Below are 26,708 nucleotides of genomic sequence, written 5' to 3'. Positions count from 1 at the left end.
TCCATGCACCAACCACTCTGAGTGGTTCCTTCCTCTAATATCCCCCTTGAACTTCCCTCCCCTTACCTTAAAGCCATGTCCTCTTGTACTGAGCAGTGGTGCCCTGGGGAAGAGGCGCTGGCTGTTCACTCTGTCTATTCCTCTTAATATCTTGTACACCTCTATCATGTCTCCTCTAATCCTCCTTCTCTCCGAAGAGTAAAGCCCTAGCTCCCTTAATCTCTGATCATAATCCATACTCTCTAAACCAGGCAGCATCCTGGTAAATCTCCTCTGTACCCTTTCCAATGCTTCCACATCCTTCCTATAGTGAGGCGACCAGAACTGGACATAGTACTCCAAGAGTGGCCTAACTAGAGTTTTATAGAGCTGCATCATTACCCTGCAACTCTTAAACTCTAACCCTCGACTTATGAAAGCTAATACCCCATAAGCTTTCTTAACTACCCTATCTACCTGTGAGGCAACTTTCAGGGATCTGTGGACATGTACCCCCAGATCCCTCTGCTCCTCCACACTGCCAAGTAACCTGCCATTTACTTTGTACTCTGCCTTGGAGTTTGTCCTTCCAAAGCGTACCACCTCACACTTCTGTGGGTTGAACTCCATCTGCCACTTCTCAGCCCACTTCTGCATCCTATCAATGTCTCTCTGCAATCTTTAACAATCCTCTACACTATCTACAACACCACCAACCTTTCTGTCGTCTGCAAACTTGCCAACCCACCCTTCTACCCCCACATCCAGGTCATTAATAAAAATCACGCAAAGTAGAGGTCCCAGAACAGATCCTTGTGGGACACCACTAGTCACAACCCTCCAATCTGAATGTACTCCCTCCACCACAACCCTCTGCCTTCTGCAGGCAAGCCAATTCTGAATCCACCTGGCCAAACTTCCCTGGATCCCATGCCTTCTGACTTTCTGAATAAGCCTACCGTGTGGAACCTTGTCAAATGCCTTACTAAAATCCATGTAGATTACATCCACTGCACTACCCTCATCTATATGCCTGGTCACCTCCTCAAAGAACTCTATCAGGCTTGTTAGACACGATCTGCCCTTCACAAAGCCATGCTGACTGTCCCTGATCAGACCATGATTCTCTAAATGCCCATAGATCCTATCCCTAAGAATCTTTTCCAACAACTTTCCCACCACAGATGTAATTACCCCATATCCATATAGATCAAATTTAAACATAAAATTGAAAAAAAAAATTATTATACAAAAAATCTAAACCCACTACCAGAAAAAAACCCAGCCGTTTGGTTACAAAAAAGAAACAGAGAAAAATCATTAACATATAGTAAAACATATTATTAGCCAATATCTGTGCTTAATAGCAAATCAAAGATTTTGAAAATAATTCAGAAAAGGTCCCCACAATGTTAAAAATCTTGTCTAGGTTCAGAAATTGAACAGCGAATCTTCTGTAAATTTAAACATGACATAACATCATTTAGCCAATAAGTATGAGTAGGCGGAGTGGCATCCTTCCACTTGAGCAACAATGCCCTCCTGGCTATAAGAGAAATAAAGGCCAAAATATGCAAATCATGTGTCTCCAAAATAATATCATTAACTCCAACAATACCAAGTAAGGCAGTCAAGGGATGAGGTTTAAAACTTACTTTAAAAAACACCGAAAAAGTTTGGAATACTTCCTTCCAATATTTTTCAAGACTCGGACAAGTCCAAAACATGGATTAGTGAAGCTTCTCCATTATTACATCTATCACAAGATTCACTACTCTCTGGCTAAAAAAAAATTTTCTTCACCTCTGTTCTAAAATGTCACCCCTCAATTTTGAGACTGTGCCCTCTAATTCTGGACACACCCACCACAGGAAACATCCTCTCCATATCCACCCTATCTAGTCCTTTCAACATTTGGTAGGTTTCAATGAGATCCCATGCATTCTTCTCAATTCCAGTGAGTACAGGCCCAAAGCTGCCAAACGCTCCTCATATCTTAACCCCTTCTTTCCCACAATCATCCTTGTGAACCTCCTCTGAATTCTCTCCAATGACAACACATCCTTTCTGAGATAGATGTATTTGTGGTAGGATCCCGTTGAAGATGGTGGAAGTTATGGAGAATGATGTGTTAGATGTGGAGGCTCAGGGATGGTGTCTGAGGACAAAAGGAACTCTATCCCTGTTAAGGCAGCAGAAAGATGGGTAACCGCAGATGTCCGAGAAATGGAGGAAATGCGGGTGAGGGCAGCATCAATTGTGGAGGAAGAGAAACCCCGCTCTTTGAAGAAGGAGGATATCTCTAATGTCCTGGAAAGAAAAGCCTAGAGACAGGACCTTACCTGTCTGTTAGATTAGAGAGGCTGATGGTGCTGACAGAAGAATAGGTGGGGGGACATGTTGAGATCAGGATGGTGTGATTCTGCAACAGGGTACACACACAGTGGCGATTCCTGTACCTAATAAAGGGCTGGAGAAGTATGTCTGTGGTCTTCTATTGCTCTAGTCTATCCACTTCAGTGTTATTTGTGTTATTGTCACCTTTCTGTCAGCTTGAACCAGTCTGACCATTCTCCTCAGACCTCCCTCATTAACAAGGCACATTTGCCCACAGAACTGCCACTCACTGGATGTTTTCTGTTTCTTGCACCATTCACTGTAAGTTCACTGTAGTTCATGAAAATCCCAGGAGACCAGTATTTCCCATCCATCTGGTACCAGCAATCATTTCACAGTCAAAGTCACTTGGATCATATTTCTTCCCTATTCTGATGTTTCGCCTGAAAAACAACTGAACTTCTTGACCACGTCTGTGTGCTTCTATGTGTTGAGTTGCTGCCACATGGTTGGCTGATTATCTATTTGCAATTACAATCAGGTGTATCTAATAAAGTGGCCACTGAGTAAAGATGGAAATCAAATTTACCAGGACATCAAAACACTGCAAAAACTTGTCACACACAGTAAGGATGTTCGGTCTTTTGGTATAGGGCAGCCAAGGGGACTTGAGTTAGACTCAAATGAAATAAAAACTGCAGCACAGCCTGGGTTCCCCAGCGAATGGCTGCCACATTAACAGTCAGAAGGTGTTGCAGATATTTATGAGTTAAATCTCATTACAGCCTATAAAGGGAACTTCCAAAGCATATTCCAGACCTGTATAAATTTAAATTTGAATGAACCTTGCAATATGCTATATGTTACTGTATGATGAAATTTAATGCCTACATTGCTTGTTACTTCATCATGTGTATGAGGATATATTCATTACACCAGTGGTGCTTCATTGATATGACAAATGTGCTTTGGATCTTGTTACCCTTTAAAGGGAATGAATAGCTTTGTGGGCTCAATAAACTGCAGAATACACATGCGGTGTAATATTTATGTGGGATAGCATTCCCTTATAAAGGATTAAGGGATGCATTCCCTTATAAAACTCACAAATCACTTCCCAGAAATTTGAGGCACACAATAAAATGCACAGTCACAGAATTTGTATGAAAAGTTGTAAATAAATAAATATCAAATTTATTATTTTTAAAGTTGTGATTTTTCGGAATCGGAATCAGGCTTAAAGCATGCACAGGTAATGCATGTTCGCACGACAGAAGATGGCGTTTTCTAGGAACAGAGCCCCCCACCCCCATAACGCAGGGTTTGCCTGGGTATCACAAGTTAGGTGCAGTGTGTTTCACAAAACCATACACATAGAAATCTCAGCATGGAAGCAGGCTGTCTGGGCCACCACTCCATGTTGGCTGGTATTCCCCATACCAACAGGAACCTTCATCCTGTGTTCCCCATTCCAAGTCTCAGTAATTCCCTTTTCTTCTAATCTGTTTAAATGTTGGTAAGCTCTTCATGTTGGTAACTCTGGCAATGCCTTGCTAAGGCTCCCAAGGCTGTTAAGCTCATTGAATCACGGAATGGTTTGCAGCACGGAAGAGCTTCACACCTCCAGAGAGATCTGGGCTTGATCCTGATTTTGTTTATGTGGCATTCGCACATTCCCCTTGTGACCTTGAGAATTTATCCAGGATACTCGGGTTTCTTCCCACATGCCCCTACCATAGTGGATGGCAAGAGAACTGATGAACGGAGAGGAGGATAGCAGGATATTTGATAGATTAGAAGAGTAAGAAGAGGATTAGTGATCGAGCGTAGATGGGTGCTTCATGGTCAGCCCTGACACAGGAAGCTAAAGAACCTGCTTCTGCACTGTGTCTGTGCTTGCTCACTGCTGCTGCATGCTCTAATCCTCTATTGATAGCATATTAAAGTGTATAATTTTAATAAATAATAATAAATCCCCAAACCCAGAAACACAAGGTGTCTGTTTATATGTTCTTGCCTTGATAACTGTCACCACTTCCATCAAATTAACACTTTGTTCAAAGTTCAAAGTAAATTTAATTATCAAAGTACATACATATTTGTCACCATATACAACCCTGAGGTTCATTTTCCTGTGGGCAAACTCAGCAAATCTATAGAAAAGTAACTTTTACAGGATCAATGAAAGATCAACCAGAGTGCAGAAGGCAACAATCTGTACAAATATAAATAAGTAGTAATAAATAACAAGAACACGAGATAATGAGCCAAAGAATTTTTAAAGTGAGATCATTGGCTGTAGGAACATCTCAGTGATGGGGCAAGTGAGTGTAGTTATCCCCTTTTATTCAAGAGCCTGATGGTTGAGGGGTAGTAACCGTTCTTGAACTTGGTGGAGCGGGTCCTGAAGCTCTTGAACCTTCTATCTGTTGGCAACAGCGAGAAAAGCACATGACCTGGGTGAGGATCACTGATGGTGGATGTTGCTTTCCTACGGCATTTTGATGTGCTCAATGGTTGGAAGGGCTTTTCATAACAATAAATTTTTTTCTTTGTGTAATTTTGTTAATCAAGAACCGTTTTAGTGAATCTGGCTCTATTGCCTCAACAGGTAGTAGATTCGAAAACTTTTAAAGTCTAGTGTTACATCATTAGGATATATCACACTTGATCCCCTCAACTAAATCACTGATACTGCTTGTTAACAGTTTCCCAGTCCTTAGGAGACATGGCTGCAAAATAATAGACTAGGCTTTTAACACTGAGCTGCATAGAAATTTCTTCTCTCAGTGAATCACAGGAATTCCATGCCCCCAGAGCTGGTGGAGCCAGACAGTTAGGTATATTTAAAGTGAACTTAGATAAATAATCTAATCAATCTCAAAGGCATCGCTTGGAGTATTATATGCAGTTTTGGGCCCCTTATTTAAGAAAGGATGTGCTAACATTGGAGAGGGTTCAGAGGAAGCTCACGAGAATGATTCCAGGAATGAAGGGCTTATTGTACAATGAGCAATTGATAGCTCTGGGCCTTTACTCACTGGAACTTAGAAGAATGGTGGGGGGGGGGTGATCTCATTGAAATCTATTGAATGTTAAAAGGCCATGCTGGAGTAAATGTGGAGAGGATGTTTTCTGTGGTGGAGGAGCCTTGAACCAGACAGTGCAGCCTAAGAATAGAGGGACATCCATTTAGAAAAGAGAAAAGGAGGAACTTATTTTACCAGAGGGTGGTGAATCTGTGGAATTCATTGCCATGGATGACTGTGAGGGCCAAGTTACTGGGTGTATTTAAGGCAGAGGCTGATAAGTTCTTGATTCCTCAGAGCATGAAAGGTTACGGAGAGAAGGCTGGAGAATGGGGTTGAGAGGGAAAAGGATCAGCCATGATGAAATGGCAAAGCAGACTTGATGGGCCGAGTGGCCTAGTTCTGCTCCTATGCCTTATGGTTCAGATAAAATCTATGAATTGAGAGTTCTGGGGAATGAGCAGAGAAAATGAGATGTAGTCAGCATGGGTCATCCATGTTTATATTGAACAGAGGGGCTGACTTGAGGGGTCTGGTGTCCTACTCCTACTCCTATATTTATGACCATGTAAATGTCTCATTTTGTTTTGACAATTGCCTATTCCTTTTCCTTTGATCTTCTACTGGCTTTGACATCTTTTGAAAGGTACACTGGACCAAAAATTCTATTGGATTTTTTTCCTTGAAGGGAATACCTATTATTAACAATGTAGTTTTTAAAGTTAGCTATGGATAATTTACTGTCTTATCTTTCAGCATATTGTGAGCTGTAATATATATATTATGGAGATATAGATAGGCTTAGTGAATGGGTAAGAACTTCAGAACTGCACTCTGATATGGAAACATAATCTTATCCAATATGATAGAAAAAGGTGGAGTATTTTTACATGCCCAGTATTACGTACAGGTATTGTAGGGGCCTGAGTATTTTTGTATTCAAACCACTAATAGTTAGGAAGGGAAACAATACGTTGGCTCTTATTGAAAGGGAACTTGAGGACAAAAATGAAGGCAGATGCAATTACGTAGAGCCCTTATCTGGTACATTGAGTACAGATCTCCACACTTAAGGAAGAATGTATTTACAATAGAGGGAATGCAGCATCTTCTCCTGGGATTGTGGATTTTTTGCATGAGAGGAGATTGAACAGACTGTTCTCCCCTCAGTTTAGAAGAAAGGGTGTGATTCTTACTGAAATGTGTAAAAGGCATAAACAGGCTTTATAGGGTAGATGTGGAATTGACATTGCCTCTAGATGGAGTGTCTAGAACTAAATCTCACAGTCTCAAAATAAAGGGCTGGCATTCAGAGCGGAGAAGAGAAGAGAAACCCTCACCCAATGATGGTGCATCTTTGGAACTCGTTGCAAATAAGGGCTGCAGAGGCTCAGTTGCTAAGTATATTCAAGCAGAGGACAGTAGGTTTTTAGATGTCAGTGAAATAAAGGAATATGGGTTAGTGCAGGGAAGTGGCATGAGGTAAAAGGTCAGGCACTGAGAGGTCAAGTGCCTTGCTCTTGCTTCTATTTCTTCTGTTGTTATGTGCTGTCCTTAACCTGGAGCACAGAGTTTTGCAGTGGTATGACATTCAATCATGATCATCTCTTGATATTAAAAATCCTATTTGTACACTCACATAATAGCATTTTTATGTTGATATCTAATTGGTATGCTGCATTTAATACCTCACGGACCTGGAATGTTCTTCAACATCTGAGCCCCATTCACAGTAGAATTGTATTATGTTACCAAGCACCATTTCACAAATACTGGCACCAAGTTCCAATAAGTTAGTATTGTCACTCAATTCACTTATTCATATCCTTTTGCGGGTTATTTTGTTCTTCAGAAGTATCTACTGTGTACCTGTGTATTTTGACTTTACTCCCCATATCCAGCCTCCCACTTCTAACTACTCTGAGAAACTGACCAGAAATTCCAAACTTTCAGCATTGACTTTAAGTTGTCCATTGCTCATTGTGTAATTCAGTATTCCTCAATCATCTACAACAGCTGCAAAGCCTTTCAGAAAGTCTGTAAAAATCTGTAACAGTTATATTCATTTGCAATTAGCCAGGCTAACTTCGTCTGTCTCTTTGAAAAATATTACATCATTCACTTCCCCGTCATTTGGTACACAACAACCCTTACTAATGCTCAAGGAATCAGCTAGGGAGGTTGTTAATTGGAGCCGGGATTTAATCCGTCCCTCTCCTGATCTGGATGTGATGCAGTTTTAAACTAAACAGGAGAATTTCTCCAGGTGTTGTGAGAAAGCCTTTGACTTCTTTTACCTGGGACTCCCATCAGCTATCCCACAGGCAGAGCCCTTGGATCACTTAACGTACTGGCTAGCCCCAACAGTGGACTCCTTCCACCTGAGATTGTGAGGCTAACCATGGTGTTTTGTGACAATGTTAGGTATAGGGTTAGGAGTGGTGGGTTAAGCCTGGAGCTAAAATCACTGCCTTTATGAGCCAACCTTCCTCTTACATGCCTAGTGCCTGTCCCTGTTGTGCTGCTAGTAGATATTTCCTGGTGATCATTTCAGAGCTTGTGTTTTCACAACCCACACACCTTTCACCCATTTCCTGCATTTCTTTATTAATACACTGTCCTCTCCATCCTGTCTTGCCCACATATTTAGCAATGATTTCCCTGTAGAATACTTTGTTCATCCCTTGAGTAAAGCCTCCTTAATCTCCTTAAGCTTTCTTTTGGTTTTCACACAATTAGGATTGTTGTATGTTGCTGAGTTTAACAACAGACACAATCTGCTGTAGACTCTGAATGACAAACCATCACGTTCAGAGGTGTACATCTTGGTCACAATGCTTCTACTCAAACCACACCTGGTCTGCTCATTTCTCATGCCTCATGGAGGTTCTGGGTACAGTGCTCCCATTGCTTCTCTTGGCAAGCTAGTTATGTTTCTCTCTTTGAACTGAATTTGTCAGAATGAATACATTGTGCCTACTAAATAAATGTTTTCACTGGTCCTAATACAGGTGTGGAAACGTTCAGGTGCTTGGTTCTTTAAGGGTTTACCAAAACAGATCCTGCCAGAACCAATCCCTATTATTAAGCAGAGTCTACAGATGGTCAAAGGAGAACATCCTTCACAGGAGCCTCCTGGTCCTGAGCAGAAACCTTCTCCCAATTGGACTCAGAGCAGAGGTGAGTGAAATCTGAGCAGAGCAAAGCTGAGAGTGTTCATTGGGTGGGTTGGTGTCTAGATGGTCATCTCAGGTTTGGTTCCCACTTGGCCAAGCTTGCTGCCCCTGTAAGCTGTGGATTTGTGAACACTGAGTGAGGATGCTATTGCCTTCAGCAGTTGTGCTGCTGTGGTCACTTCACCGTGGTTCACGCATGAAGACTTACGTGCGTGAGCAGAACAAACTGGTGCCCCGGGTCTTTGTTCATGCCATCAGTCTTCATGTATGAGCAGGGAGACCTGGGGGTGGGTACATGTAGGTAGTTCCTTAAAAGTGGCAATACTGGGTGGTGAAGAAAGCACGTGGCACGGTTGCCTTAGTCGGTCATTGAACTAAGTGTAAGGTTTGGAATAGAATGTTACAGTTGCACAAAATGTTGGTTAAGTCACACTTGGAGTATTGTATGCAATTCTGGTTGCCACACACATGATGAAGCTTGAGGGTGCAGATGAGATCCACAAGGATACTGCTTGGATTAGAGGGTTTGAGTTGGAAAGATGGACTGTTTTACCTGGAGCAAAGGGAGCCGAAAGGTGACAGGATAGAGGAATATTAAATCATGAAAGGCACAAACAGAGTAGATAACTAGTCTGTTGCCCTTAGTAGGCACGTCAAAACTAGATTTAGGTTTAAGGTGAGTGAGAGATGAGATTTAATGGGATCTGAAAACCCTACACAGAAAAAAGTAGTTAAAATCTAAAAATGAGCTGCCAGGGGAGGTGGCGGGGCCAGGAACAGTAACATTTAAGAGACAGGATAGATACTTGAAAGAGCAAGACATAGAAGGGTATGGAATTAATGCAGATAAGTGGGATTAGTACAGGTAAACAGGATTAATACAGATAAACATGATAACTGGCACAGCCATGGTAAGTAACTCAGTAACTCTGTGAACTTATTGGAAAGCTGGAAATCTAACGTAAGGATGCTAGAAATTGTTGAATTCAGTCCTGAAGATGTTAGAAAATGAGGTCATGCCCCTCAAATTTACAATGAACTTCCTTGGAATAGTGTAGGAGACAGAGGGAAGACGACAGAGTGGGAAGAGGCTGGATAACTGGAAGGTAAGGATCACACTTGTTGACTGAATGAAACTAGTCTCTGCTTTGTCTCCATAATGTAAAGCGGACCTGAGCAGTGAATGCAGCACATACCAAATGAAAAGGACCACAAAACGTCACAGGCTTAAATGGAATAATTGTTTGTGTGGCTTCAGTTGACATAAGAGCCAAGCTTTCGCAGCCAGAAATGTGGAAATAGAAAAATTGTGGCATTATAGAGAAATGTAACATAAAAATGATATGCAATTGATCACATAATATTATAGAATACTGTATAAAATATTAATTTCAAGAATATAAAGACTGAAAGGAGTAGGATGAATTTTTGAATTAACATAGGGTATGATGTTAGAGACACCAGATTGCAGATCTGGATACAGATGCTGTTGGGCTAAAAGATAATGTTATAATATTAATAGATATCTTTTGATGTCTTATGATTTGGTGTTTTATATTGGGTTTTTTTGCTGGTTTTTTTGCATTTGCAAGATTTTTTTGTGCTTTGGGGGTTTAATGTTTTTCTTTAAACGGGTTCAATGGTTTTCTTTGTTTCGTGGCTGTCTGTGGGCAAGATGAATCTCAGTGTTGTATACTGCCTTTGATAATAAATGTATTTTGAATCTTTGAATTTCTTTTTTTGAAAATACTGTATGCACTTTGATCCTTAAAATGCCCAGTATTATTGGTGTGCATTCTTCACAATGCAATAGTGAGTGTAACAAATTACTCATTCATATTAGCGGCTTGGAGAATCCAGGGACTGCAAAGGTGCAAGGTTCAAAGGTCCAATTTAAGGTCAAAGAAATGTATACAATATACATCCTGAAATGCTTTTTCTTCACAAACATCCACAAAAACAGAGAAATGCCCCAAAGAATGAATGACAGTTAAATGTGAGAACCCCAAAGTCCCTCCCATGCATAAGCGGCAGCGAGCGACAATCCTCCCCCCCCCCACCGGCAAAAAAAAACAAGCATCGGCACCCCCCCCCACCACCGAGCACTCAGTGTGGGCAAAGCAACAGCAAAGTCACAGTCTTGCAGTTACCCAAAGACTTTGCGTTTCATCTGGCAACACACCACAGGTTTTCTCTCTCCCTAATAAGAGAGAGGGAGGTGTCCAGCGAGCGGGGGAACATAACAAACAACTTGCTGGTTTAAGATGTTAAAAGTTCGTTATGTCACTTTTTTCGAGCTCTGTGCCTGAAGATCGCAAAGATCTCGGGTTTTCGGGCACACTGCAGTAGATTTTCCAACTCCCCGACGACACACGGGTCTCCTGCCGTGACACTGACCCTTGCTCCGCCCATTTTTGGAGCCCCGAGATCTTAGGCTTCCAAGTACAAGCCGGACTCTCAGGCCAGACCCTTGGTGTGCCGAATAACGGCCAGTCCTGAAACCCCAAGAACCGAAGTCAGCGTGTAACTCCAGGTCAGGATTTTCAAAAGAACCCTGAAAGGGAAAAATAAAGATATTAAAGGTGGAAATAGAGCTGTTTCCGAAGATGCAAGCAAAGGAGTCGCCGTTTAACGCCATCTTAACTCCGCCTCCATCTCCCTTCAGGTTGTTATCAGGAGCAAATAAACAGCCGTTCAAGGAACTCTGCAGGCTCACTTCTGAAGCTGGACCTCAACATGTCAACCAACCATTGCTTGACCCACTGAGTCCTTCCAGAACTTTGTTTTTCTCTCTATGTTAGAAGCTTACTGGTTGCACCAGTTAGTGTGAGTCATTTATAGGAGTGGGGGAAACAAAACACTACTGTAAGTCAGACAGTATTCAAGGAGCAGAAACAGGCTGAGCCAAGTCCTTTAGTCACAGTTGGAAAATATTAAGAGAAAGAATGACTGTAAAAGAAGTCTGTGAAAGATTGGAGTGCAGGAGAGATTAAATGAAAGGAAGGATGAGGTTACAAGGAAAATGCTAATGATAGTGGAACAGAAGGCAGATGGTAATTGGGACAAAGTACAACTTGGAGAAATGATTTATGGCAGATCTGATATTTGCTATCTTTCATTCTGGAAAGGTTTGAAGCATGCACTGTGTAGATAGGCATTTGTTTTACCACTAGAAATGACAGAGATGTCGTTTTGTATTATAAAATACATCAGAGATGAGATTTGTATTATAAAAGCACGTTTTGTCCAGCTAGTGCAAAGTATATCAAAGGGCTTCCTCAAAGGTGAGTGTTCTTGAGGGGGTGTCCAGGGTGCTAGAAATACAATTGGGCTGAATATGACCTGGATTTTGTCAGCAGCAAAGCAACATCACTTGGCTCTGACTTCCAAGATGGCTTCCAACAGAAATATAGCAATAACTGCAGTGAAAATGTCTTCCTTTTGCCAGGAGTGGAAAAGCCTTTGATTTGGAAAGACCTATGCTATGGCACATGATGGATTGGGCCTGATCAATCACACTACTGCTACTGAATTTTGCAGTGACGTGTTCTTGAACAAGAAGTCCAATAGCCTACCATTTACCCAGTGTTATGTCTCTTTAGGATCTGAGCAGAAGGGCAAGAGGATGAGTAGGTTCAAGGGAGAAACTAATGCTAAAACAAGGGTTCCCAGCCCTTTTTTATGCCATGGACCCCTACCATTAAGCAAGGGGCCCATGGACCCCAAGATGGGAACCCCGATCTAAAACATCTGACGAAGTTAGAAGTGTGATTTTTCTTTCTTATGAACCACATCATTAACAAATAATAGGATTTTTTAAAAAATGAAATAGCTTTACAATACATCAGTTAGTCCTGTTGTTCATCCCCTCTTCCTTGTAATCTTGTTTTATCTGTTAATTACTTGATTTGGCATCTGCTTGTGTGTCACTTGGTGTTTATTTGTAAGCATCTCCATCCTAGTAATAGGTTTAGGAAAGAATTTTACATTTCCTAATCTGTTGTATATAAAATCATTTGTGCATGTCTCACATAAGCAGCTGGTGCAGATGTGTCATCATGAATTATTATTTGCTGGATGCACTCCAGAAAACTGAGCCAGATTTTTCAGACAGTAGTTGCTATTATCCTTCATGATTGGCTGTAATTTTTTTTCTCTTCTAAGTCCATTTCTTCAAATTCCAGGTAGTTCAAAACCTTCAGTAAAGACTCTCTGCTTATCCAAACTGTTTTAGTCTAAGACAGAAATAAAGTTAGTTTTTTTGAATAAATGAGCTGCACGATTTTGGATTAACCTGTGCCAGTTTGCTCAAAGCAATGCAGTAAAAACTCTTGCAAGGGTCAGCAGTGCATTTGCATATTATAAACTGCTGATAAAAATGTTTACCTAATTATATATATGATAATTTTAATATCTGTAGCAGAAAGTGACAAGCTGATCATGCAGGATATTGATTTATTTCTTCAAAGATAGCTAATTGTGGAAAGATAGCCAAATGGAAAGTAAACTTCATTTAACACATTAGCCAAGTAAATTATACTCTTTTTGTGGTTCATGGGGAAACTTTTGTTTTATTAAGTTTCTGCTTAACAGCTTGTTCTAAATTAAGTTATTTTAGAATGGGTCTGCCATTTCTCTCCACCCCTAAGAATATTGACATCGCTCATCATGAAGACTTCCAGCTGAAATTCAAAGCTACTGAATCCCATTCCAATGCTCCATTGTTTTGTGGAGCTTTGACCAGCTGCCAATTCCTTCTAAGGTTACGTCCACACTACACTGGATAAATCCATAACTGAAGCTTTTTCTCTTTGTTTTTATCCTCCGTCCACACTAAAACGGCGTTTTGGTCCCCTGAAACTGGAGCTTTTCAGAAATGCTTTCCAGGGTGGGTATTTTTGAAAACGCTGCTCGGGCAGATCAGTGTGGACGGAGTAACCGGAGACTTCTGAAAACGCTGTCAGACGGCAGCGCGCTATTTCATTGTTTTTTTGAACGCAACCTAACAATTTCAGAACAGACGGCAACGAGACTGAAGCCAGAAGAGTTAGTAATGTACTCACCAAATACTTTGACCCATAACTTACTGAATAAATAAGTATACTCACTTTGCCCTGTTTTCTGTCCTTGCTTGTATGAAGGTGGTTTACCTATTTATGCAAGTACTTCTCTGACAATAGATGTGTAACAGCCTAATGTAACATTGTATGGAAGTACAAGATAACACTGATGCAGACGTGTTTTATACAGTTAACAAGGTGCTTTATTAATGCAACAGAGTTAGTCAGTTTTTCAATGTTCATCGTCAGCCTGGTCAATCTGTCTGTGAACTCCCTGTCGGTTGCCTCCGTATTCTCCAGTATTTGTTTTTTTTTAGTTTTAAGTTCTCTTGCGCGAGAGCCAACAGCTGTCCGTCGTTTTAAGTTTTTCTAGTCTGTAACTACACAAATGCGTACTTTTACGGCGAGATACAACGCCAAACACATCGTTTGTTTTCAGTAGATGTGTCCTGCACATGCCCAATAGGAGGAGATTCGCCAAAATCTCCATTTCAATGTGGATAGAGATATTTTCAAAAACGCATAGTGTGGATGCCTATCGTTCTTTCACGAAACCGGCATTTTCAAAATTATCCAGTCTAGTGTGGATGTAGCCTAAGGTCATTGACATAGTGAGGACATAAGGCAGATTGCAAGTACTAGAGTATCAGATTTCCCATGCCTTCTTTCACACCTAATGTCTAGTGCAGATGAAGACACCCTGGTTTCCTTGGCTGTGTAAGTCTAGGGCAGAGCCTCCGACCCTGCCAAACTCATGAGATTGAAGCACACTCGATCCCACCCCAAACCCCGGTTTGTGTGGATGCTGTGTCATTTGCTACCCTGTTACAAATTAATGCCATGAAATAACAGACATATGATTAAAGGAATTATATTTATGAATCTTAACTAAAAGGTTAGTAAAGAATAACAAAACAAAAAGGGCCCATTCTAATTAAATAGTCAAATGTGCACAAGTTGGAGTTCATCTTGAACTTCTCTGTCACTCACACACTGGGGCCTCAGTCAATGTGGAAGCACACATCACCTTCCGAACGTCACTCGCAACCCATCTCCAACACAGCTACAACCGGTTCTCCCCAGTGTCTTCTCTCTTCCATCTCCTCCCGAACAAAAGCTCCAACCCAACCTTAGTACCCCTCATCAGAAAAACCTCCTGTTAATCCAACCATCCAAATGGGATGGCACACATTCCTCATCTCTTGTCTTCAACAGTAACCCAAACAAGCATGAAAACAGAACAGACTGCTCTTACAGAACTGACAAAATGAAGTACATACAGTATAACATTAAAACTATGAACCAGGGCGTTACACAGGTATGCCAGGTCACCTTGCACGAGTTAGATCCTCCAGTCTAGACTCTCAGAGGTCTAACTTTCACCCTGTCCTCACATTCACATAGTCCATTTCCGACACCTCCCTTCTCTTTCTCAATCTTACTGTCTTTACCTCCAGAGACAGTTTATCCATCAGTGTCTATTATAAAGCCATGAACACTCACAGCTACCTGGACTACACCTTATCCCACCCTACCACTTGTAAAAACTCCATCCCCTTTTCTCAATTCCTCCATCTCTGCCACATCTGCTCTCAGGATGAGGCTTTTCATTCTAGAATGAAAGAGATGTCCCCCTTTTTAAAAGAAAGGGGCTTCCCTTCCTCCATCATCAACTTTGCCCTTAACCGCATCTCTTCCATTTCACGCACATCTGCTCTTACTCCATCCTCCCGCCACTCTACCAGGGATAGGGTTCCTCATGTCCTTACCTACCACTCCACCCACCAGCCTCTGCATACAGCGCATATTTCTCTGAAACTTCTGCCACCCCCAAAGGGATTCCCCCACCAAGTACATCTTACCCTCCCCACTACCTTCCACTTTCCACTGGGATCGCTCCCTACACAATTCTCTTGTCTATTTGTCCCTCCTGGACCTTAATTCTTGCAAGCAGAACAAGTTCTACACCTTCCCCTACACTTACACCATCACTCCCATTCAAGACCCTTCAGTCCTTCCCAGTCCTCCAAGTGAGGCGACACTTCACCTGTGAGTCTTTTGGGGTCATATACTGTGTTCAGTGCCTCCTGTATATCAGTGAAATCTGACGTAGATTGGGAGACCACTTCGCTGAGCATCTGCGCTCCGTCCGTTACAACAAGTGGGATCTCCCAGTGGCCACCCATTGTAATTCCACTTCCCATTCCCATTCCGATATGTCTATCCATGGCCTCGTCCACTGTTGTGATGAGGCCACACTTAGGTTGGAGGAACAACATCGTATATTCTGTCTGGGTAGCCTCCAACCTGATGGCATGAACATCAATTTTTCAAACTTCCAGTAATGCCCCCACCCCCCACCCCTCTCCATCTCCTGTCCCCTTTTCCTTCTCTCACCTCATCTCCTTACCCACCCATTGCCTCCCTCTGGTGCTCCTTCCGTTCCCCCCCCCCCCCTTTTTCTTTCTTCCAAGGCGTTTCTGTCTTTTTCACCAATTAACTTCCCAAGTCTTTACTTCATCTTCTTCCCCCTTCAGGTTTCACCTATCACCTTGTGTTTCTCTCTCCCCTCCCCCACCTTTTAAAAGGGTGCTGAAAGGGTTTGGCCCGAAACATTGACTGTACTTTTTATCATAGATGCTGCCCGGCCTGCTGAATTCTTCCAGCATTTTGTGTGTGTTGCTGGATTTCCAGCATCTGCAGATTTCCTCTTGTTTGTGACTCTCAGAGGTGTCCAGTTTCAGTGATGCAGCAAGGACCAGATTTACAGCGAAGGTCCATTGGATTTTAGGATCAACCAATGGTCTTCAGACCTAAAGAGAAGATCTTTGTAATAAGCTTCCAGTGAATCTACGGGGATGAAGTCGAAATTGCAAGACCATTCTGGACAAGAAACTAGGGCACAAGTTTTGCATTTTGCAGCTTTGCAAAGGGATGAATTCGAAAGTGTTCCAGCATTCACAGAGTAATTAAATATTTTATGATATTTTTATTCCATTTTTGAGAAGAGAGATTGAGAGTGTGGAATCTGCCTGAACTCTAACTCTGCACATTAAGTTGCTGACCCTGATATGATTTATTCCTAACTGTCTCAGTAAATGTTTCTGTTCACCCTGGGAAAGGTTGCCAGTGCAAACATCGGGGCACTTGCACATCATCCATTAACGAGTTCAGTTCATGAGGGGATCTCAGCACCTCAGGGATTTCCTACTCTATAACTTGGTCGGCTGCTTTGCCCTATTGTGTGATAACTCATACCATTTCATGGAGTGATCAGCCCCCAAGAATATTTGCAATGTGCAGTTGAAACTTGTAAACGCTGGGGTTTCCTGCTTTTGAACTTGGACTTTGCAGTTATCCAACAATGGTTCAGTCTAGCATTTGGAAAATTTGATCCATCATATTCCTTGCCAGCAAGACTGGAATATCCAAGAGTTGCTGGCAGACTGTTCCCAGGGTCCAGGATCGGTCTATAAAGTTGTAGCAGTTATTAAATACTAATGCTGGGGACCTGCACAGTTGAGCTTTGTACAGGAACAGCACCTCCATTGGTTTTGGTGGGGGGGGGGGGGGGGAACAGATTTCAGACTCTAATGTAACTTACACTGTTTGAAAGATTCTTAAATGTTTTATATTTTTAATTATTTATATTTGGCTTCTTTTCTTTTACTGCCTTAATTTGTTTAATAGTTTTAAGTGTTTCTAAGTCTCAGAGTTTTCATGAGATGCTGCATGCTTGTTCTTGCAGAACCATAGCTCTAGGACAACATCCAATCACCGTCAGTCTTCAGGCCACGCCACTCAGGGACTTGGGCTATATATTTTTTTGTGTTGACTGTATGTTCCTCTACTATCTAGTTATAAGTTTGTCTGCTGTCTAACTGTATGTGCTATGTGCAGGGTGTGACTGGTGGTACTGTGTTTGGCACCTTGGCCCTGGAGAATGCTGCTTTGTTTGTAGATATACATGCGTATGGTTAAATAACAGTTAAACTTGAAATTTCTCATTCCTCACTCAGCCAATTAAACAATTAGTGTGCTGTCTCTAATGAGCTAACTCACAGTAAAGACTTGTCTATATGTGGAAGCTGAAAACCCACAGGTACCTCTGGTTTGTACCTTTCACAGCCCTCCAGCCTGGTTTGGGCAAATCACATCACATACGATGTATGAGCACCAACATTTGTTGGGGATTTGCCCTGAAACTCTGACACTCTTTCTTCCTAGCAACCCCTCCCTTTCTTACCTGACAAAGGTCCCACGTGGCACTTCATGTGAGGAAAGGGGAACTGAAAGAGGTTATTCTTGAAAGTCCAGGTAGTTCCTCCAGCAGTGTCTGAGCCCAGCAGACTGCCCCACTTCCCAGTTGGGAAAGTCTAGTACAGCATTAGCAGTAAGGAAAACCTCAGAATCCTTCAAGTCAGTCATTTCCCATATGAGCTGCCTAGGTTACTGAGTCATTATATCCACGGGAAGTTGCAAAATGCCATCTGGTCAGTGGATTGTGGGTAATCTGATTGCATCTGAAGATTAAAATGTACAGATACCAGAAATCTGAAATAAAAGCAGGAAGTGCTGGAAACACAGCAGGTTCTATAGAGAGAAAAGCAGAGTTGACGTCCACAGTCCACTAGATGGAGGGTGCAGAGATAAAACACATAGAAAACCTGCAGCACAATACAGGCCCTTCGGCCCACAATGCTGTTCCGAACATGTACTTTCTTTAGAAATTGCCTAGGGCTACCCATAGCCCTTTATTTTTGTAAGCTCAATGTACCTATCCAGGAGTCTCTTATCCGCCACCACCACTGTTGGCAGCCCATTCCATGCACTCACCACTCTCTCTGTAAAAAACTTACCCTTGACATCTCCTCTGTACCGACTTCCAAGCGTCTTAAAACTGTGCCCTCTTGTGTTAGCCATTTCAGCCCTGGGAAAAAGCCTCTGACTATCCACACAATCCGTGCCTGTCATCATCTCATAAGGCATGCTCCCCAATCCAGGCAACATCCTTGTAAATCTCCTCTGCACCCTTTCTATAGTTTCCACATCCTTCCTGTAGTGAGGTGACCAGAACTGAGCAAAGTACTCCAGGTGGGGTCTGACCAGGGTCCTATAACATTACCTCTTGGCTCTTAAACTCAATCCCACGATTGATGAAGGCCAATGCACCGTATGCCTTCTTAACCACAGAGTCAATCTGCACAGCAGCTTTGAGCATCCTATGGACTCGGACCCCAAGATCCCTCTGATCCTCCACACTGCCAAGAGTCTTCTATATTCTGCCATCACGTTTGAGCTACCAAAATGAACCACCTCACACTTATCTGGGTTGAACTCCATCTGCCACTTCTCAGCCCAGTTTTGCATCCTATCAATGTCCCACTGTAACCTCTGACAGCCCTCCACACTATCCACAACACCCCCAACCTTTGTGTCATCAGCAAATTTACTAACCCATTCCTCCTGCTGAGGTTTAGAGAAAGGGTCTTCAACTGGAATCATTAACTCTTCCTATTTCCACAGATGCTGCCTGACCTGTTGAGTGTTTCCAGCCTTCTTTTCATGTACGTGTTTGACTCAGCTTGCATCTGGCAGAGCATAACCCACTGACGCTTTATGTTCAGTTTGCTTGTTCAACACCTTTGTCTGCATTGTCGCCAGTCTGTGAAGCTGAAGTTGAGTTTCAGTTTTCTCTCATTCTGTTGTTTTGTAGGTCAAGCGGAAGGTGGCATCCCAGCTGGCCGTGGTAAGTTTCACTTAGCATATGGAGCATTGAATTGTGTGCATGCGAACTCTGTCTCCAGTCAATCTGACCATGTTCACAAGGGTTTGGTCAATCACTGTTTTATGTGACTGCTTGTGTGGATCCTCTTTCTGAAACTTGTCTTCCTCTGTTCTGGTAAAACAGACAGTGCTGTAGTTTCAACTGTCATTTTAAAGCAAACAAGTTTATTTGTACTGCACTTTTCAAATCCAAGGCAAGATAGAACAAGATATAAAAATCAAGCATCAAATTTCAGACAATATATAAGAGAATAAAATCACACAAAAATAGATATGATAAATAGAAGTTACAGTGCAGCTTTTCTAACTAAAAGCTATAACAAAAAGAAAAGCTTTAAGCCTTGATTTAAAAGAGCTTAAAGATGGGGCAGCTTCAGATCCTCTGGAAAGTTATTCCAGAGCAGAGTAACTAAAAGCTGCTTCACTATGTTTAGTTTTGACCCTGGGGATGGTAAGCAAACCCTCCCCATATGATCTGAGAGCTTGGGAAGGTTCATAATGCAGCAAGAGATTGGAATTGTATTTTGGCCCTAGACATTATAAACCAGTAGTAACATTTTAAAGTCAATCCTCTGATGGACAGGAAGCCAGTGTAGTGATCAGAGAACTGGAGTGATATGTTCTATTTTCTTGGTCTTAGTGAAGACTCTAGCAGTAGCATTTGGAATGAGCTGCAGCTGTCTGAGGGATTTTTTACAGAGACCTGTGAAAATGCCATTACAGTGGTCAAGCCTACTAAAAATAAATGCATGGATTGAGTTTTCTAGATTTTAAAGGGATGTGTTCTGGCAGCAACTGGTTGTGAGGGGCTGCTGCATTGTTGATTCTGTCACCAAGCACAAGGACCATATACAGTAGCACTGTATTGTAAGAATGTCATGGAAATCATCTTTTCCTGACCATATCAGAACTGGCTAGTTCTGAGAAGAGGCAATGCACTTGTTTTGCCCCTCTAAATAAATGTATAGTCCACTGATACAAGAGGTATTGCAGAGGATGGGAATCCAGAGCAATACACAAAATGTGCTGGAGGAACTCAACAGATGAGACCTGCTGAGCTCCTCCAGCTCACTATGTGTATTGTATAGTCTACTGATAGTTTCCAGCTTCTTTTTTTAAATGTATATTACTCTGGTGTTCAAAGATTCAAAGTGCATTTATTATCAACAAAAGTATAAATTATAGAACCTTGAGGTTTGTTTGCTTAACAGGCAAGTTGCAAAGCAAGGAACTCGAAAGAACCCAATTAAAAACAAGACCAAATCCTGCCCCCCCCCCCCAGTATCCGCTGAGAAAGAGAGAAAAAACAAAACAAGTCATGCAAGCAATAGAAGCAAGCAGCAGCAGCATTCCGAACCCTTCGATCCAACTGTGGTTCTGCACCACAGTTCCAACACAGTTACCTTCTCTCTATTGCCCTTGTCCCTCTCCCTCCATTTATTCACTAGTAACTAGCTTTCTGTTGCCACCTCCTAGACTCTACTGATATCAGTTGTATCATCAGGCTACCCTTGGCCTCAATCCTATCACAGACACAGACTTTGGTTTTTCTCCACACCCTTCTCACACTCCGCAACTTAAAATATGCTTGGTTTCACAACGCTACTGTTCTGATGAAGGGTCATTAACCCAAAGCAATTACAGTACTTTTCCTGTCCCAGCAGATGCTGTTTGATAACATTTTAAATTTCCATTTCAGACTTCTACTTTTTGAAAAAAAACATTACTGTACTTTGTTGTTCATCTTCAAATGAACTGGTACATTTCCCATCGTAGATCAGTGATTCCATTCTAATAAGTAAGTCATCAATGTGATGACCTTTGTAGCATCCAAGGTAATAACGAGTGTGCCTTTCTTTCCCTGTAGGAGGGAGAGGGGAAAAATCCATTGCTATGGTCCATATAAGCACTGATGACAGGTAGGACCAGCAATGGAGGTTCTGCTGAGGAATTTTGAGCAGCTCATGGTCAAATTGAAAAGCAGAAAGTGAAGAGTGATAAGCTCTGGATTACTAACTGAGCCAGGTGAAAATTGGCAAGGGTAAAAATAATTAAAAAGGTAAGTACTGGCTCAAAATATGATGGGGCAGCAATGGGTTCCAATTCATGGAACACTGGCACCATTATTGGGGAAAGAGAGAGAGAGCTGTTCAATTGTGATGGACTTCGCTTAAATTGTGCTCTGATGCATCATTTAAGTAAGACTGTAGATATGGACTTAAAATAATAGAAGGAGAATAGGATGTTTAATAAATCAAAAAAAATGAGGGAGTGATATCAGAGGATAGTGAAGAGAAATTGACAAAGTTGGGTAGAAAATGTCTAGTTCACATGAGCTTGTCAGACTACTGAGTATTTTTGCTACAATGAATAAATGCTCTCCCTGCCAGATTCTCTAACAGTTTTGTAATAAATTGCCCTGAAATGAATTGAATTTCAGTTTATTGTCATTTAGAAACCACAAATGCAATGCAGTTAAAGAATGAGACAACGTTCCTCCAGAATGCTATCACAAAAGCACATGACAAAACAGACTACACCAGAAAATCCACATAACGTTTGGCAATCCCCAAACTTCCTTGAAGAGGTTGGGGGTGGGTAATTCCCAAAGTAGTAAATGAGGGTCCATCTTATGTATTGTGTCTGAGAGCATCTTCACCCCAGCACCCCTGGCAAGGACAGATATTCTCCTGACCCTTTGTGGAAAAATGGATGAGAAGGGAAAACTCAGCAGAAAGTCAGGTACATTTCTTCATCGCCTCCAGATTGGATCCGGTAAGGGTAAGGTTTTGTTGTGGGTAAAAGACAGGGAAAGCCTGGCGATTTTTTACTGGCAAATTTCTAAAAGTGGCTCGCTGAGTAGAATGCCAGAGGTGGTGGTTAATTCTGAGCTGGTGAGATTTTCAGAAAGATTCTAGAGTCATGAATTAATTCTTCCTGGTCCGAAGGGGATACAGTAATTCTTGGAATTAGTCTTTACAGAAGAGCTTTCTCCATTTACTTCATCCAAAACTTATCAATGTAACCTTGTGTTCCTGTTTCTCTTTAAATGCTCTTACTTTCCCCTTGCTTTCCTTTAAACGTTGTCTGCCTTAACCACTCCCTGTGGAATGAAGAGTAAGATTCCAACCACTTTCAGTAAAGTTGGTTCCCTATGTAATTCTGATTAAAATATAATCCGCTTCCTCAGTGGAGACGTTTTTTTCTACACCATCCAGTTCCTGTTTAACTTTTAAAACCTAATCCAGCATATTGCTCAGTCTTCCCTTGGGTCAAAGAAAGGGTTTGGTAGTACGTGATAGGTGAAACTGGGAGAGGGGGAGGAGTGGAGTAAAGAGCTGAGAAGTTGATTAGTGAAAGAGATGAAGGGCTGGAGAAGGGGGAATCTCATAGGAGAGGACAGAAGACCATGGAAGAAAGGGAAGGGGGAGGTAAGGAGATAAGGTGAGAGGGGGTAATGGGAATGGGGAATAGTGAAGGAGAGGGAGGGCCACTACAGGAAGTTTGAGAAATTGATGTTCATGCCATCAGGTTGGAGGCTACCCAGATGGAATATAAGGTTTTGCTGCTCCACCCTGAGTGTGACCTCACCGCAGTATTAGAGAAGGTTATGGACTGAAATGTTGGAATGGGGATGGGAAGTGGTATTAAAATGAGTGGCCAATGGGAGATCCCACTTTTTCTGGCAGACGGAGTGTAGATGCTGGGCGAAGTGGTCTCCCAATCTACATTGGGTCTCACCGATATACAGGAGACCACACCAAGATGATCCCAACCGACTCACACGTGAAGTGTTGCCTCACCTGGAAGGACTGTTTGGGGCCCTGAATGGTAGTGAGGGAGGAGGTGTAGCACTTGTTCTGCTTGCAAGGATAAAGGGAATCTTTCTGTCTTGAGTAAGGTCAGGCTTGCTGTGGTGATCAATTTCGATGGATTGTCTAGTTGATGACGACGATGACTGCCTTCATTATCCTATCAGACAACTCATCAACAGTTTATCAATACAGCAACCCTGACCTATTCCTCCCCCACCATTTCTGCATCTCATTCTCTCTTTCCTAGTTCTGACAAAGGTCTTTGACTTGAAATGCAAAGTATTTGTATCCTCAGCTGCTTGAGCCGCAGGGTGTTTCAGATCTTCAGCATCTGTGTTTGTTTTGTTTTCATTAAATGGATGGATGCCTGAAGCCAATATTTAGCAATGACCCACCCTATTTGCTCTTTCTTTCACAATAGTACAGGAAGTCCATTAATCTAGAGTAAATTTAACTCACCGCTGTTCATTAAACAACCCCCAACTTTTGTCAATAGAGGCTTGCAACACTATGTGTCAGACAGAGTGGTCAGCAGCACTGGGGCTCCACAGGGGACTGTCCTGTCTCCCTTTCTCTTCACCATCTACACCTCGGACTTCAACTACTGCACAGAGTCTTGCCATCTTCAGAAGTTTTCTGATGACTCTGCCATAGTTGGATGCATCAGCAAGAGAGATGAGGCGGAGTACAGGGCTACGGTGGGAAACTTTGTCACACGGTGTGAGCAGAATCATCTGCAGCTTAATGTGAAAAAGGCTAAGGAGCTGGTGGTGGACCTGAGGAGGGCTAAGGCACTGGTGACCCCTGTTTCCATCCAAGGGGTCAGTGTGGACATGGTGGAGGATTGATTACAAATACCTGGGGATACGAATTGACAATAAACTGGACTGATCAAAGAAAACTGAGGCTGTCTACAGGAAGGGTCAGAGCCGTCTCTACTTCCTGAGGAGACTGAGGTCCTTTAACATCTGCCGGACGATGCTAAGGATGTTCTACGAGTCTGTGGTGGCCAGTGCTATCATGTTTGCTGTTGTGTGCTGGGGCAGCAGGCTGAGGGTAGCAGACACCAACAAATCAACAAACTCATTCGTAAGGCCAGTGATGTTGTGGGTTGGAACTGGACTCTCTGACGGTGGTGTCTGAAAAGAGGATGCTGTCCAAGTTGCATGCCATCTTGGACAATGTCTCCCATCCACTCCATAATGTACTGGTTAGGCACAGGAGTACATTCAGCCAGAGACTCATTCCACTGAGATGCAACACTGAACGTCATAGGAAGTCATTCCTGCCTGTGGCCATCAAACTCTACAACTCCTCCCTCGGAGTGTCAGACACCCTGAGCCAGTAGGCTGGTCCTGGACTTATTTCCACTTGGCATAATTTACCCATTATTATTTAATTATTTATGGTTTTATATTGCTATATTTCTACACTATCCTTGGTTGGTGCGACTGTAACGAAACCCAATTTCCCTCGGGATCGATAAAGTCTGTCTGTCTGTCTGTCTGACATTGCACTGGTGCTGCCTGAACGTGTGAACAGTGTGACACAGCAAATAGGGCCCTTCCATGCCTCTTTTAGTTAGTTTCAGTGCTTTCAGCAAGTCTTGTCACTTGCAGCACTGATGTGAAGAAGGAGAGAACAGTGGCTTTAAGATCATCTCCACTCAAGTCTGTTTGTCATTCAGTGAGAACATGAATAAATAACCCCATAACTGTGTTTTTACCCTTTAACCTTCGGTGCCTGTGGTGATGAGGATGGATCCTGGCAGTCACAGAGGAGCAATCAGCTTGGTAGGTCATTGCTGGCCAGTGAGGTCATTAGGCTGGAGGGCCCCTCAGACATTGGGAAGTCTGGTTTTTGCTGTGGATGTGAATTTCATTCTGATTGCTGCTCATTGTTGAGATGGAAACCTTGCCCACCACTGTGGCAGCCTTCTTCACAGATTTCAGAAATACAAAACCATCCCGAAAATACATGGGCCACAAAACTGGTAATTGCTGCTTTGAAGCTTTGGCACCAGGTATTGAAGGTGTGATCAGATTATTCAACAGATTTGGGGTGGAATTTGCAACTTCAGCGATGGTGTGTAGTTGGAAGTATCTGAAGGCTTGCTTGTCACCCATATAGATTGTCCGTCTTTTGTACTGATTACTGACTTTTGCTGGTGATCCAGGCTCCATGGCCAGTGGCAATTGAAAGATTATTTTATTGAGAGATACAGCATGGTAACAGGCCCTTTTGGCCTGATATTATGACCAATTAACCTACTAACTTGATAGCATAGTGGTTAGGGCAACACTATTACAATTTGAGGCATTGGAGTTTGGAGTTCAGGGGTGGAATACATGGGTTTCCTCCGGATGGTCCAGTTTCCTCCCACATTCCAAAGAAGGACCAGTTAGTAGTTTAATTGGTCGTTGTAAATTAGGCTAGGGTTAGATAGGTGGGTTGCTGGGCAGTGCCACTTGTTGCACTGGAAGGACCTGTCCTGCATTGTATCTCTAAATAAATAAAATTAAAAATTACCCGTACATCTTTAGAATGTGGGAGGAATATGGAGCATCCGGAGGACACCTATAGTTTTAGACTGTCTCCTCAGGATAAAGGTCATCGTTTTCATTGTATATATAGATCACCAGTGTACATTCCTTCAGAAAAATATATAGCACAGAAATGTCAAAATTCAGGCATTTGTCCCAATATCCATCATTTTAAGTCTACACACTGGTATGGAGTTAACTTCCAAACCAAAGCTGATTGCTGTTTCCAGGGGACTTCCTTGGGGCCCAACTTCCGTCTGCATCCAAACAGTGATTGTCAACACCTGCAACAGGAAGGCCAGATACTTCTAATGCTGCAGGCTCCCACAGGTTTGGCAAATTCTGGGGCCCGGTAACAGTTGTGAGATGTGCAGTCGTCATGGGATTTGCTTTCCAAAGTCAGAGGATCATCCAAGCAGGATTACCACTGTCAAACTTCACACCTTTTCTCACAGAAGGAGGATCCCCAAGCACTGCCACAGAGTCAAAAATACATACATCACAGAAACAGGCCTTTTGGCCCATAGAATCAGAATCAGATTTATTATCGCTGATATATGTTGTGAAATTTATTGTTTTGTGGCAACAGTAGAGTGCAATAGATTAAAAAAATTATTGTAAGTTAAATTAATATATATTGTAGTTGCGCTTAAAGCACTACGAAAGGAACATATGGAGGCCAAGAGAGCTGAACTCAGAATGACTTTACTGATTCAAACGCGCTCTTAAATCTCCCCTCCCATGAGTCCCTGCGTCCAGCGGGGCGGACGTGACGTCAGACCATCCCCAGAAGGTCTGTGCCGAGTGGGCCGCATGTCTGCCTGTGGCTCCCGATGGCGGTTCGAGTCCCGTGTGTGTGGACCGCCACTATATAACAAAGTGGATACTTAGTGCAAATGACAGAGGGAAAGAATCTGTTCCTAAAACGCTGAATGTCTGTCTTGTGGCTCCTATGCCTCCTTCCCGGTGGTAGCAATCAAAA

At 42.4% G+C, this 26,708-nt stretch overlaps 1 protein-coding gene across 11 annotated transcripts in view; it reads left to right on the top strand.

Annotated features, from left to right (window-relative positions):
- The window catches only part of LOC140738485 (rabphilin-3A-like), a 267,048-nt gene that overhangs the window by 176,218 nt on the left and 64,122 nt on the right, over positions 1-26,708 (top strand). For 10 of the 11 annotated variants that reach the window (XM_073065818.1, XM_073065822.1, XM_073065815.1 and 7 more), the window contains 2 exons: positions 8,357-8,525; positions 19,298-19,330. In XM_073065818.1, coding sequence (XP_072921919.1) covers positions 8,357-8,525; positions 19,298-19,330 — 202 coding nt within the window. The remainder of the gene's footprint in view (positions 1-8,356; positions 8,526-19,297; positions 19,331-26,708) is intronic. The other variant, XM_073065814.1, reaches the window with a different exon arrangement.

This window comes from Hemitrygon akajei, chromosome 14 (assembly GCF_048418815.1).
Source record: "Hemitrygon akajei chromosome 14, sHemAka1.3, whole genome shotgun sequence".
Lineage (NCBI taxonomy): Eukaryota > Metazoa > Chordata > Chondrichthyes > Myliobatiformes > Dasyatidae > Hemitrygon > Hemitrygon akajei.
This window is presented reverse-complemented; position numbering and strand designations above follow the sequence as displayed.